The sequence below is a fragment of the Monodon monoceros genome, unplaced genomic scaffold, assembly GCF_005190385.1.
Source record: "Monodon monoceros isolate NGI ecotype Baffin Bay Population unplaced genomic scaffold, NGI_Narwhal_1 Super_Scaffold_16, whole genome shotgun sequence".
Classification (NCBI taxonomy): domain Eukaryota; kingdom Metazoa; phylum Chordata; class Mammalia; order Artiodactyla; family Monodontidae; genus Monodon; species Monodon monoceros.
In genome coordinates this window covers 99,028,325-99,044,274 of record NW_021703772.1, presented here as the reverse complement: position 1 = coordinate 99,044,274, position 15,950 = coordinate 99,028,325, and the positions used below count along the sequence as shown (strand labels likewise).

General features: G+C 34.2%; 1 protein-coding gene across 10 annotated transcripts in view; it reads right to left on the bottom strand.

The window, feature by feature from the left end:
• DPP10 (dipeptidyl peptidase like 10) overlaps nt 1-15,950 on the bottom strand; it is a 1,301,728-nt gene that overhangs the window by 147,270 nt on the left and 1,138,508 nt on the right. For 9 of the 10 annotated variants that reach the window (XM_029225838.1, XM_029225839.1, XM_029225846.1 and 6 more), the window contains 2 exons: nt 10,151-10,203; nt 9,969-10,050 (listed from right to left, as the gene is read on the bottom strand). In XM_029225838.1, the coding sequence (XP_029081671.1) occupies nt 9,969-10,050; nt 10,151-10,203 (135 nt within the window). The remainder of the gene's footprint in view (nt 1-9,968; nt 10,051-10,150; nt 10,204-15,950) is intronic. The other variant, XM_029225845.1, reaches the window with a different exon arrangement.

The window sequence follows — 15,950 nt, the reverse complement described above, 5'->3', positions numbered from 1 at the left end:
CATGTAAAGGATGCCTGGAGTTATTTCTGACATGAGGAATCTTGACATTAATGCAGAGCACAGTTTCTCTCAGAGAGTTCTCTTCATGCCGTTTACTAAAGAACAGTAAATCACTAGAATACTGAACTTTTCCTAATTAGAATCTTTATACCTCAGGGGTTGTGTAGCATGGGTCACATCTTACAATAAAACACTACTATAATCTTATTTTTAAAGTTTTTATTTAGACCGTTGAAGGACTATGACTTGACAGCACTGTAGGATAACACTGTATGGTTAAAAGTAATAATAATAGATATGCAAAAGCTTAGCTGCAATGAAACAGAAGGAGTCTAATATTTAGAAACCTTCACTGATCATCATCTATGTTGTTACTCCATTCAAATGGTTTGCTTAGCAGGAACTGTCCAAAGTATTCAGTACATTGGATTATGTATGATCCAGATTTATAGTTTAAAAATGTGCAATCCTAGAATCTCTCTGGCTCTTACTCCACAATATATTATTTAATTCAATGTTAGGAACAGCATGAGACAAGAAGTGCTGCAGAAATTGCTATTTATGTTGGAAAACAAACAAATGGGGGAAAAGATATGGCTGTTACATTTACCTCATTATTACTAAATAACTCAAAATTGCTTAAATATAAGTTAAGGGAAATATAGGGAGTTTTATTTCAGTGAATTTTTATGGTTATTCTTTCTAGTACAAGTCTGCTAACACATTTTATATTTCTAGTTTGCTTTATTATCTTTCCACATTTGGAAATAATAGTAAGTTATAGTTTTCTGTTATTAAAAGTATAAACAAAAGAATTAAAGCATGTGATTGCATACAAGTCTACTCTATTTCTTTTCATATTGAGAGCTTCCTTACAGTCAGAGGGACGCCTTTAAATAAAGGTCCAAATCTTGCACCAGTATATAACTCCAAAACTCAACTTGCTGGTTACTTCCTCTAGGAAACTGCTCCATCACCTCAGAGAGGATTCCCCCTGCAAGATGAGGTCCATGTTGTAGGTGTTCCCAAAGGTGAGTATTCTCACCTTTAAGTCTATTTTCTGTGAATTCCTGGAATAGACATTGTGCCTTTTATACCTGTAATAAGTAACAAGTTCATAAGACCTAGTTAGAAGCTCTATGAAATTTTATATTTCATGCTGGATTAAACCAAATGAAGCACTTTAAATCAGGATAAAGACTACCACCTCCCCCCAGAAGAGATAAGTACATTTCTGACATTCCATCATTAAAACTGGTACTTTATATGACAGCATTGGTTTCCATTTGATTTTTCTAAATGTTGAATAAAACATTACAAACATAGCATAGGAAAAAGGCATTCTCAAATAGCATACAGTGAATTGATTTTCTTTTCTTGCTTTTTAATTATTAATATTATTATTATTACTAGATAAAAGCTTGGCAATATTTCTAATCACTCTCTAAATCTAAATCTAGGTCAGGGCTGGCCTTGCATCTGTCAGCATCTAAGTATCTTCCATTTGCATATGCTGGCACAGGTTACAACATCTTCTCTAAGCAGCTTCTCTTTTATTATTTTCAATGGAAAACCCATGCCTGCTAACTCCATAGTTCAATATACAGTTATACATGCTATCAGAATTACAGAATTTGAGCTCCTGCCTTCAGAGAGTTTGTTTACAGTCCAAGGCAATCATCAAAGTCAAGTCAACACATACTTATCAAGTGACTTCTGATAAGGCCTGTGCAAAGCCTTTAAAAGCAATACGAGTATAGCTAACAGTATGCAAGTTGCTCAGTTTTCTCCTTACATTGAAATAAGCAACACTTAATTGGAGGGAAATAATCTGAAATGTGTGCTTATAAAGGATAGTAATTTCATTTTCCATTTCTTTTGGAAATCTGAATTTGGTAGAAAAGTCATAAATATGCTGTTTAATAATTACAAGACACTAAGATTTATATTGCACAGCAAGGCAAATTAATTTTCTTTTAAATTGTACACTGTAATTGCATATTTTTTCTTTACACATGTACACTTATACTGTTACCATATTTTACTTATATGAGAATGTATTTCCTGTCACATTTGCCTACATGATATACTAATGTAAATATACACCCGAATACAATGCAAACGTATCAGTCAAAATGGTTGAGATAGTTTAAAGGTATTTTTGTTAAATCCAAACATAGTTATCCTATTATGGTTCATCAGTTATCCCCAGTCAAAATATTGATTATAGAAAACATGTTAGCTTCTTGATATTGATTTTCCTGATTCCAAACTTGAAGTGAGACCCATTAGACCTTAGGTGTGTCTAATACTAGAATATAATAAGAAGGATTGCTTTTATTATTTCCTGGAACTAAAAATACAATCATTAGATTTTGTCCTGGGTAAAATGAAAAAGTAACCTTGTTTTTCATTTATCACCACTAATGAAAATAAGTGGAGTTTTTTGTTTTTTTTTTTTTGTGGTACGCGGGCCTCTCACTGTTGTGGCCTCTCCCGTTGCAGAGCACAGGCTCCGGACGCGCAGGCCCAGCGGCCATGGCTCTCGGGCCCAGCCGCTCCGCAGCATGTGGGATCTTCCCGGACCGGGGCACGAACCCGTGTCCCCTGCATCGGCAGGCGGACTCTCAACCACTGCGCCACCAGGGAAGCCCTAAGTGGAGTTTTAAAAAAAGGTGCAAATTCATTTATAAGAGAAAAGGTCATCATGACAAACACTTGAGGATGTTATGGTATAAATTTTCTGGCAGTTTTCCTGCACCAATGTACTACCTAGGAATGAGCACCACACCACACACACCACAGTGAAGAACTGACTTGAAATAGACCTTGACTCTCAATGGCTGCTTTTCTTTCTTTACTTCTATGTCACCTCTGGTATGTTGGTATGCTAGGACTCTAAACCCCAGACTTTCGTTCCAAATGTACATGACACCAGCAGCAGGGAGTGAATGTGTGTGCATATGACTATGTGTGTGTGTAGTGTGTGTATGAGTATGCACATGTATATCTCATATTTGCAAATGCTTATCATGTATTTCTTGAATACATCTTAATGACAATTAAAATGATTACTTTTATACTGGAGAAAAACACAATGGCATATGAAGCAAAATCATATTGATTTCTAGTAGGGGACATGAGATTTCAGCAACATGTTTGAAAAATGCTACCTTAAACATCTGCCTTTAAACGAAGAAGGGTTAAAGTCACCCTGGAAAAGTCAATAAAATTGTTCAGAATGTTTACATTAATTAATGAAATTAATTAATTAGTTAAATTTTCATTAAATCTTAATGAAGACTTAAGCAGTTACACCAAAGAAATTGAAACTCTCCTAGAGGCAATGAACCATTGCTAATCACTTAAGATTTTAATACAATTTTAAGGTAAATCTCTAGTAAGTAAAAATGTAGGTGATAGGAAAGTTTGATAAATTGTATTTGGAGAATTACCTAAACATTACGTTCTTCAAAAATACAGATAATGAATGTAGAAAAGTGATTTCTCTAAACACCTAAATTGTGATAAATTAAGTAACACACTGGATATTTTTAAAGCTTTATGCCATCGGAAGAACGGGTATGGTGATTTTATTTTATCCTGAATAGACTGAAAAAGTACTAGCAATATCAAAGAAGGAGTCTACCTTATGTTAAGTGTTCTTATCACACAAAAAATTAAAGAGAGCAGTAAACATCTTTTGGAGGTGATGGATGTGTTTATGCCATTGAAGGTGCTGATGGTTTCATGGGTGTATACTTATTTTCATCTCAAGTTTTATAGTCTTTTGTATGTATTCAATGCAAAGTACAGACTTTTGTATGTGTCAATCTTTTGTTTTTTGTGTTTTTTTTGTGGTACGCGGGCCTCTCACTGTTGTGGCCTCTCCCGTTGCGGAGCACAGGCTCCGGACGCGCAGGCTCAGCGGCCATGGCTCACGGGCCCAGCCGCTCCGCGGTATGTGGGATCTTCCCAGACCAGGGCACGAACCCGTGTCCCCTGCATCGGCAGGCGGACTCTCAACCACTGCGCCACCAGGGAAGCCCTCAATCTTTTATTTGTACTCAATAAAGTGGTTTAAATAAATTAAGAGTCTAAAATGAGATTATTTGCAAAAATATGTAAAAACATACATATATGCATAATTTAATTTACTTGAATAAGTATTTATAAGACAATTTTTATTGTTGGACTGCAAATTTTAGATCTCAGTTTAAAACTTGATGTGTTCATCTCTTAAATATATTGTTATCTATCAAATCAGTTCTAGATTATACTAATGGCCTCTAAACCTAGCTCTCTGCCTTTGGACTCAGTTACCTACACTCTATTTTAAACTTTCCTGCCAGACCTGTCTTTTCAGGAATGATTTCTTTTCATATTATGCCATCTTCAAAACCTTCTTTGGCATCCCATTATCCATGGAAACAACTGTTAGCCTTTCATTAATTTCTTATTAAATCTACATTTTGCCTCGTGCTAAGATGAATTTTATGAAGAAGGAAGGGGGAGGAAGCTGAGGGGAAGACAGAGGCAGGGAGAGAGAGAGAGAGATAAAAGGAGAGAGAGAGAAAGAGAGAGAGAAGAGAGGGACATTTAGCATATTCTTTCTTCTGTCTGCTCTGGAAAAGACTACAGTTTAGTGGTGGAAGACAGCAATGTAAATAAATAATATAAAATACTGTAAAAATTTGAAATAAAATAAAACAATATTAGAATCTTGAGAAGTAAGCAATTCACTTAGATGTAGAAATGCTGGAAAAATTACCAGAGAAGAGGAGGGAAAGTATTTGACAAAGAGTTCTGACGAAAAGAAAACAACGGGTATAGAAAGGGGAATCACTCGGAGCACAAAGCAGCCCTGTGTCACCCTCTGAAAATTACAGAGTTTGGTCCAGGTAGAAAAACATCTGTGCTTTGTTCTGTGATGAAGTGTCAGGAGTCAGATGATGTGACAACTTAGTCACATCTTGTGTGTCACATCAATGACATTGTGTGTCATCTCAGTGACATTTCATAACCTTGTGAGAATTGCTAAGGATCTGCATTGCTAAACATATCTCTGCAGGTGTGAATTAGAATGGCTAGCAATTGAAGAAGGGACGTTAGAAAATAAGCTGCAAAAATTTTTAGGGGAAAGATGATGAAATTCTGAATTAATTATGTTATTACATGAAAGGACAAGTGGGAATCAAATTAATAGCTGTCATTTATTGAGTGCTTACTATGCTGTGATGGCTAATTTTATGTGTAAATTTGGCTGAGTTATGGTGCCTGACTGTTTGGTCAAATACTAGTCTGGCTGTGAAAGCAGTTTGCAGATATGATTAACATTTACAATCAGTTCATTTTAAGTAAGGAATAATGTGGTTAGTCTTTATCCAATGAGTTGAAGGCCTCAGGACTGCAGCTCAAGACTGTGATATTAAATCTTATCAGAGTTTCCAGCCAGCCAGACTGCGCCCATAATTGTTTGAGGCAGGTTCTCAATCTCTCTCTCTCTGAATACACATATACATATATAGCTATATACACTATTAATACTGTTTACTGGAAAATCTTGACTTGTGCACATTACCTATCTCATTTAAACCTCAAGCAAAACTGGGAGTAGTTATGATTTTCTTTCATTTTTAAAATGAGCAAGTTTAAGCTTAAAGCTTTCAACCTTCCATAAGTTACAAAACAAAAAACAGAATCTGAGCTTGAATTGAGTTTTCTCTGATTCTAAAGAGTGTATTTTAATCAGTGAAATGTTTTTTCCTTCTTATGCTCAGACTTCATCTGACTTTTAGAAGCTTTCAATTCTTACGGTAAAATTATAGATAAGGTATATTTAACTTTTATATATGAATTTACATGAATTCATATAATTATATGACTTTTCAAATGTTCTACAATGAGTGATTTTAACTTTTATAAGATGAAGTTATTTTGGAAAGAAAAAGGCTACGCCCTCTTAAACCAGAATTCTTTTCAACTGAATGACTAACATATTTCTTCCTGCTTCAGTATCCACCATTTCTTTTTATAAAACATTTGCTACAGCTGAAGTGGTCTACTCACTGCCTTCTCTAAATAATACATGCTGTATTGTGTCAGGTTTTCTTCCCCACAAAGTTGGCCACAACCAAACTGTTTTCCCCTACACCTAGTGTTACTAAAAACTTCTCCATCCTTTGAATTCTAACTCAGACCCTCTTTATCTATAAATTATGCCCAATCTCTTACCTTTCTTCTCTATAGCCAAGGATTTATTTTACAGCAAATAAAATTAGGGAGTGAGAATTAAGGATGAAAAAATCAATTGTTCTTAGTTTATAAACACTACAGGACTCTGATTAATTTAATGCAAAACTAAAGTATTGCAGTGGCTCATCTCTGGTATAATCATATTGCTGACTTTTGCTGATGGCTTCAAATAGTGACAAAGCCTGTCATATTCACATGAAATGGACCGTTAGCCATTTGCAGAGACACACCCTTTAATTATATTGAATTTATGTTTAGTTGCACAAAAAATAACCTCAACAAGAATCGAACTTATCCCAAAATTTTCCCAAATGACTTTGGAAAATGCCATTACAAAGAACTTAGGCTTACTTCTCAAAAAAACTAGTAACACCAAAATTCCTGAAGAAGTTAAAATTCAAGTGACACGTTTTTTTAAATCTTTTAAAACAGTAAAAATAAACACCTCTAAAATACTATATGCTAGATACTTTTCAAAATGCTTTGTATTTATACATTAAATACCAGAATAGCATTATTAGTAAAGCACTGTTATTGTCACCATTTTAAAGATAAGAAAACTAAGGCATGTAGAGATTAATAGTCTCAAAATCAACAGCTAGTAAGTAATGGATGAGGATTCAATCACCTGCAAAATGACCCCCATGAGAAGATCTATGATTTTTGTAAATTTTTAGTATTTTTACGATTTTCTCAAATATATTAAAGGATAAGGAATCAATAACAAATACGAATCATTAAAGAAAATGCATACAACTAATACTACTTCCTTTAGGGTATAAAACTTATTTTGGCACAGGTGTAGGTTGCTCTCAGGCTTGGAGAAAAAGAGTCATTTAAAACTAATCAAAGTTTTATACATTTTTCCTAAGGACTCTCCAGTGACACGAACATGAAGTTATTTGGGGTTTTTGTGTTCTAACATTTTGTGTGTTTAGAATTTGCCTCTGGCCTAATGGACCAGCTCTCTTGTTGACAGCAGCAGAGTGAAGCAGTAGGACTACAGCGTCTGCCCACTTCCTGGTGCCCACTCACCACTGTCCATCAATACACTGATCCTTGACTTCTCTGAATCAGACCTGCATCTTCATATCTAGCATGTCTTAGGCAGCTTCTGCTGCCACTCTTCAGGAATATCATAATGGAATGGATCTAGAGACAGCCCTACATAGGTATATTAAACACATTGTTTTAAATGTCTAAAATAGACACAGGATAAATGCAAATATACTGTCTATAATCTATGGTATTTGAATCATTGCAATATTTTTTCATTTTAAATTACTGGCTTGTTTTCTTCATAATAATTTAATCAATTATTCAACCATTTAGTGTGGATAAGGCAGTGAATACACTGTGTTATACAGGATTTCTTTATAAAATGTAACCATAAAGATGTTCAAGAAGCTTCAGGTCTAATGTCTGGCAACTTTGTATATGTTTCTCTCAATGTTATTGGTAAACGTTTAAGGTTTAAATAATCCCAGTTAAATATAGAATATAATATTTAGAATTATATAGAATGTAATATGAGGGAGGTCAAAAAGCACAGTCAAATGCTTTCATTTTACTACTGATGAAAATGAGGTGCCGAGAGGAAAAATGATTTGGCCAAAGTCACATAACCAACCACTGGCCGAGACTCTATCTCAGGTATATTCACGTCCAGAATATTTCAGGGTCCAGAAGTTTTTTAATGAAAAGATGCACTGTTTAGTTATAGTACATTATTCCACAGCCTTATTGTGATGTGAAATACCTGTTTCATCAATTAGCTTAAGAAAGTATTTCTTAGATTTATAAAATGGAAGAAAACTAATAATATGCACTTTGTTAAGGAAAATATTTATATTTCCTAAATTATCATAATGAAATGATGGTCATGGGAAATTAAAAAACATACCTCAACCCACTCAGCTGTTACTGAAGCAGCAATTCTAAGTAAATACAAACAAACAAACAAAACTAGAGGATTCTAACTTCTGTTAAAGGTTAGGGTTAGGGTTGGTTGATCAGAATTATTAAAGGCAAATAAGATGAACATATTGATAAGAATATGAAGCATTTCAATTTACTAAAAGACGTATTTAACATTTAACCCCCCTCATTCTTAAAAGCATAGTTCAAATTATATAATGTAAAACCTACAGAACACTAAGAAAAAGACCATATATCCACCATCACTACTAAGGAGTTAAAGTCTTATGTACTTTAACTTATTTGACTTTAATTTATGTATTATGTAAAACATAATTATGTATTAAGATAGACCCAATAGGCACATATAAAACACTGTGCCTATCTCAGGGAAAACATTTATAAAAGTTTACATTAAGCCATGAGGTCATCATTTTCTAAGTGACTATTACAAAGATCTGTTTTTGAACTTTACAAATTAGCTTCAAAACCAATTTCACATGTTTGTAAATTTAAAAACAAACATCAAAATAACGCACCTGAAATAAGAATATGCAATACATTTTTTTTAATATTCTAACTAAATACTATTAAGAGTATTACTATCAAATTGCTGGATGAAGATTAAGCAACATTTAAAGAAAATTCTATAGTCTTCCATGTTTTATTGGAACAGAAAAAGAGGACACTAACATTATACTAGAAAGGATCAAATAAATTTAAAATTTGGCTTTTTGAGAAGACAAATATGAAATTTATAAATATCAACCAAAGCTGATCATGAAAATAAAATACTTATAAATAATATTAGGAAACAAGAAAAAATACAGCAACACATGCTAAGATTAAAAGAACACTAAGAAGTTATAAAAATATTATGCGAAAAATTTGAAAATTTAGGTGAAATGGACTTTTAGAAATGCATAAATTACCAAAACTTATTCAAAAATAAATCTAAACCTTACTGTTACAATCATAATCGAATACATTTTTAAAAATCTTTCCACAAAAAAAGAAACTACCTCACCATAACTAGGCACATTCATAGGGTAGCTAGTGCAAGAAGAATTTAATAAATTAGAAAGCAGAAAAATTGGAATGGAAGAAGCAATAATGTCATTATTAACAAATAATAGTCTGGAAAAACTAGGTGTTCGTGAGGATATGGAACAAAGGGGATTCTCACATTGTTGCTAGTAAGCATATAAACACACAAACAATTTAGAAATCAGTTTGGCCATGTGTAGTACTTTTGAGCATGCTCAAGCCATACAAGCAAGCAATACCACTTCCTGAGCAATTTTCCCTTAAAGTCTATACCCAGGCACCCATGAGACACAAGAATATTGTGAAGCTCAAACTGCTTTTATACATCAATCACTCTCTTTTTGAGTTTGTGATAATTCCAAAATATATGAGAAAAAAGTCTTAAGAGAACATTGTCAAGTGTAGACTTCCATCTTAAATTTTTGCCGTGAACAGTGCTTTAAGAATAAATAAAACATTATGTAATAGAAATTTTACAGAACTAGGCCTTAGTATTCTTGGATCTCTTCTGGGTTTTATTATTAACTAGCAGTTTAATGACCCATTATAAACTTTTTTCTTTTTAATTAGTTGATAACATTATACTGGTACTATTTGATATATTCTTAAATTAAAATACTAGATAAAAGATATTAAGGTAAATTAAAATCATCCAGTATAATAGGACAATTTTTACGAGTGGCTTCTGTAAGTATTTTCCATAGGGCCCTGGCTGACAGTACTCAGTGCATACCAATGCCTGTGCTTACCAGCTGCTGCCCTTGGACGCCCCAGGCCGCGTACTGCAAGATGGAGTCCTCTACTTCTGGAGGATTTAACTCCCAAACTTCCCTTGAAAAAAGGTAAATATTTTTACATGAACAAATTAACACCTACATCAACAATTTAGTTGGACAGTTGCTCATGGAAACCAGAAAATCAAAGAACTTACCTAGTGTGTATATTGTAAATCACATATGAAGCAGTATACGAATAATGAAAAATCTGAAAAAAAAAAGAAGCATTATAGACCCTAGTTTGGAATAAAGGCTCCATCTTAATGGGTATATATGTTTTTGATAAAATCCAGGAAATCTAAAATTGGTTTTAGAGAGAATTCAAAATGTGAAATATTCTAGTTCTGGAGTTTATTACCCTTTCTGAGCCTTACTGTAATAACCTCCTAATCCTTCTTTCTACCATCAATCTCATTCCTTATTCAATCCACACTCTATATTTAGTATGATTCTGAATATTTTGCTAACTTGTTTAAAATATTCAGTGATTCCTCACTGCCTATAAAATAAAGTTCAAACCACTTCAATGATATTCAAGGGTTTTGGTATTTTGGGTCCTACACGTTTTCCCACCCTTAACATCCACTACTTCTTTTCACCTAGTCTATACTTCAATTACCTTAAACAAATTCCTTCTGTATATCCTGAGTAACCTGAGCATCTCTCTCTCTCTCTTTTTTCTTTTTTTAGGACATCCTACCCTCACTCAGGTGAAAATTTCCCCTCCTTCCATTATAGCCTCTGCATAGCCTTCAATAGAAATCTGTCTCACAGTTTACTTTCAACTCTTAGGACAATTCTCACCCTGTAACGTAAGTTAGATAAATATTTTAAGTACTTGTTTCTTTTCCCCACTAAAATGTTGTCAGGTCCAGGTGCGTATTACCTTTGCATCCTCCACATTACCTTATATGGTGTCATGTTTGCATGCAACATGCAATCAATATTTGTTGAGTAATGATTCTGATGGGGAAAAATTCTTGCAGCTTAAAGTGTTTGTGGAGACAAAATGGGGTAACACCCCAATCACTTCATAGAAATAGTTGAAAATTATATGTTAAATAGTTGGTTGCAAGTATGTATCTTCAAGAGACTTTAGTGCCATCTTATAAAGAGCCTTGTTTTTCTTTAAAGGGCATCTTCCCAAGGATCACAGCATCCATGATGGGATGACATTAAGGAACATAGTGGATGACGCAAAGATATCCCTATATTTTGGTTCTTACTAATTAAAGATGGTGGAATAGTAGAATACAGAGGAATGAGGAAAATTGCAAAAGACGGGTTAGGGAAAGAGATGATAAGTATGTGATATTTCAATGAAATTCTTTTTCTCTAAGCTATGTGGATGGATCTAGTGAAGAAAATTTTTCCCATCTAGCTATATTATTATTTGCAAGATTTACAGAACTTATGTTGATACTTCCATTTTTCAGCATACAAGCATAAAAGTTTCTTTTATTCCTGTAGTGGATGTACGTTGCACAAATATAATACTGTCAATTGAAACTCCCTAGAAGTCAAATTGTTACTTCTCACTGCAATAGCTTCAACTAAACATGATTGGCCACATATTCTGTAAAGCAATACTAGTGTTCTCTCTTTGCATTGAAATTACAATCCTTCCCCCATTTGTTATAATATTGTGTTTTACAATGAAGCTTTATTCCTCCATTTCTTTTGGAATAACTATTAAATCTGAGATTGCCTTCACTATAGAGTCATAGAAGTGAAAATAATTTTTCCTGGTGTCTATTTTGGCTTTCATATTGTGTTCTATAAAATTCCATATTTGACTACAAATTTTAAATCTCGAATTTACTACTACTATAGCTGACAAAGAGGTGAGAAATGTGACCACCTCTATAAACATTTTTTTTCAACTCAGAAAGTTCTGCTGCCAAAGCAAACTGCCAAGTGAGCACTTGGTCTTCAAAGCAGACAAATGTGTCAATGATGTTATGGGTGAAAAGAAACTATTCATCCCATCTGTTAACCACCTAACACACTGTACCTGAATTCTAGGCTCATATCCATCTTGAGAGTTCCTGTGCACTACTGTTTTAGTCAAAGCAAGTCAAAATAACCACTGAGACAAAACTGGATGGATATTACCATTGAATGTTGGTCTCTATCATATTTATATAATATAGAATTATAGAGGTTGCTGGCTCTTCTCGATGTATGAATCCAAAGAACTTAGACGGTCTCCCAATGATGGGATTTAGAGAGAGGGATATATAAATCCACTTTCTGCTTTGTAGTTCTTAGCCTAATACAGCATTTGTTTCTCTCAGCTGGTATGCTGAGATGGAAGATCACAATAAAGAATTTAACCTCACAGATACAGAGAACAAACTAGTGGTTGCCAGAGGGAGGAGGGTCAGAGATGAAAAAAACAGGTGAAAGGGATTAAGAGGTACAAACTACCAGTTATAAAATAAGTCACAGGGACGTAATGTATAGCACAGGGAATATAGTTAATAATATTGTATGTGCATAAACTATAAAAATATTAAATCGCTATGTCGTATACCCGAAACTAACATAATATTGCAAGTCAACTATACTTTAATTAAAAAAAAGTTAATCCTGCCTAACCTGCAAACACACAGCAAACAAGTTGCAGAGATTTAGCCTCAACTATAGGTTCCCTACAAAGCCAGCAGCTTGCCATTTACAGGTAATTAGAACCTAGCCCTTTTTTCTTAGCTTAGAACGCTTTCCACTAAATCCACTGTCCCTTGGTGTGTGTGTGTGTGTGTGTGTGTGTGTGTGTGTGTGTGTGTGTGTGTGTACTCCCAGAAGATCTCAAATACTTTGTAGTTTTCCATAATTAAAATTGCATTATATGTCCACCACAGAATGTAAAGAGTGTAAGATAGGAGAGATTTTCAACAGGGTTAGAGGTAGACATTTCTTTATGTTTGTTTGCATAGTGTTGCAGAGATTTTGAAAGGGGGAGTTTTCAAGTAGAATTAGACTTAGCTTTACTGAACATCTGTATTGAAGCACATTGGGCTAAATTCAGTCTGTGTTAATCTGCATCTTTCTCTTTTCTTCCTTGAATAACATTTCTATTCTTTTTGAACACTCCTCATTTCCTTTTATCCTATGTTCCTCTTCTACATTGGCTAGGTAGGTCTTGTTTTACGATGAGAGGATAAAATTGGAGTCCCTGATGTTAGAAACAGTTTTTTTCCTATAATGATTGGCTGTTGCATAGTGAGCGCCGAACTGAACATTTGATGAGATCCTTGGGGACAAAGACATTTCACAGTCAAAAATTACATATTCATCCCATCTCTGCAAATGATGTTCCACTGCTTGTTACAGAGCGTGAATAGTTATAGCAAAGGTAGTGGTTGTGGGGCAAAATTGAGATATACTATGTAAAAACGTGATCAGTGCTTACTCCTGGAAGCTGGACTTGAGATGACATTCAGTCTCATGATGCCAAAATGTATTGGGAGGTACAGAAGGCATCATAAGATCCTGAAAACCAATCTGATCCCCACCACCTCTACCTTACTTTAGGACCCTATAAGAGGCTGATTACTAAATATTAATCACCATGAGTGGTATAACTAATTATCACTGTTTGCTATAGTTATGCTGTATAAGTCATCGTAAACACTGAATTAGCAAATACTGAATGATTGCTCCTGGGAGAAATATAGGGTTAGGTTCCTGTGGGTCTCTGGTTACATTTTCATCGACCAATCAATACATACCATCTTTTCACGTGTTTTTTTATGTGAAGACACTGTATCTAACACTAAATATTGTTGATTCATTAGCACTGAGCTCATGGCCAACAGTATTGTAACTCATGCCTGAATGAAGCTTACCTAACACATGTACTTTCTCTGTAAAGCACATCACAGTCTTCCTTCACCTAATAACACTGGACAGCACTTCAGCACTGTGCTTGGGAATATTTTAAACAGCAAAATCATCAACAAAAAGCACAAACATTTTTGAAAAAATAGCACTAAAAGACCATGAAAAGGACACTAATATACAGTATGAAAGCTGGAACAAGAAGACCTTGCATCACCATTTTTGATCTCAGCTGGGAAAGTGTGCATCAGGCAACGCAGATGTTCTGCTGTTCTGAACATGTTTGTGAATGACTGAGAACATGCAGCAAGTATGGATCTTGAAGTTACAAATACAATTTAGAAAATAGGTATGTTTGCAATTCCAGAATCTTTAAAAAACGAAGACTACCTGTACACGTAACACAGACATAGCATGAGATATTACTGGAAGAAAGAAAAAAAAAAAACCAGGCATATCGAAGGAAGGCCTGCCAGAACTTAAACACAAGAAACATATAGAAGTTACCCATAGTGGTGGTGTTCATGTTCTGCAAATGAAAACTAGCTACATCCATTCAGTTATCAAATGTCTGTTAAGTAATCTTTTTGACACCGGCACTACACTAGGTACCATTCCAAAAAAAAATTATTATGGGGATAGAACTCATTTTTAAAATAGAGTAAAATACAAAAGAGTATCAATTGATAATTTTTATTTACTCCTATATGTTGTCTATCTGTCAGTATATAAACATGTGTTGAATACTAATTATATGCAAACTTCTAAGTTAAGTACCTTGCCAAATGCAAAGACTGTAATAAACATGACCCCTGCCCCCAAAGAGCTCTTGACCCATTTGGGGTGACAAAGTTAGGAAATATTATATTAGTATAAAGGGCTCCAGTTGCAGGTCTTGGTTAAATTAGAACTTGCAGATTATAAACCATAAGCTTTCCAAGAAGCAATTTGTAATCTGTTTCAAGTCTGCAATCATAGGGAACATAACAGTTGACTTTGGCATTGAAGGAACTAATATAATTATTGAATTGAGTATTTACTATATACTGGACTCTGCTGAGTGCTCAACATATATCATTTATGTTTAAATCGACCTCAGGAAGTAGAAACTGTAATTCATAATTCATGCGATAGGCTCTGGAAGCACTGAAAGTTTAAGCAGGAGACAGAGTCACAATTTGAGCCTATGTCTGTCTGATTACAACCCATATTATGACTTAATCTCTCTGTACTCTCTCTCTCTCAGGGAGCTGGGACGGGAAGCATGACTCCAGCTTTGCAAAAGATTTATTTCTGAAAGACCTTTAAAGGTACCACCCAAAGATTTATGGACACGAGTAGGCATGAATTAATTGTGATTATCACAGTTAAGAGATTTCATTGAAAGATGATCTAATATATCAAATTAAAAATGTAAATCCCCTTCTCCTTTAGCTTTTTCACATTTTCTTGGAATATCATTTATTGCCTAAGACATCTATGGGGATTCATGTCAAGGAGAGTTACACTTACAAGAAAAAAGAACAGGGTGTCTTAGTAATTTACGCTTAAAACGCTTAAACGCTTTAATTTAATTTAAATGCTTAAATCTCTGGGTGCCGAACTTTTCTGCACTGCAGTTAAACTGCCGAATTGGAATAAATAGCATACTTTTTCACGGCCTTGAGGATATTTAAAATAGGATTATGGATTTGCCATTGACTCAAACAGTTAGGAAAACTAAACTATGAGGAAGCAGGTCTCTGAATAAATAGTATTTATGAAAAAATGGCAGTGAGAGAAAAGACAATGTAGACAAAAGGGTGTTTGTTTCTCTTGGTGGTAAGTGGTATAATGATGCCAAGTTTGTTCTAGGATAATGGAACACCTTTCACGGTGAGTAAGTAGTGGTTCTTTTGTTGGACATTTTTATCTTTATTATGCAGTGAAAAACTAGACCATCAGGTAGGATACTCTAATGTAGTAAATATGGTTCACAAAATTACAAGATGCAGCTCTACAAAAATCCTTTTAAGACATTGTATTAAAAAAGGTTTTGTGAACATTGTGAACAACAGGTATTGGTAGAAAGGGAAAATAAATATGGGAGGGAATTTAAGGTATAAGTAATAT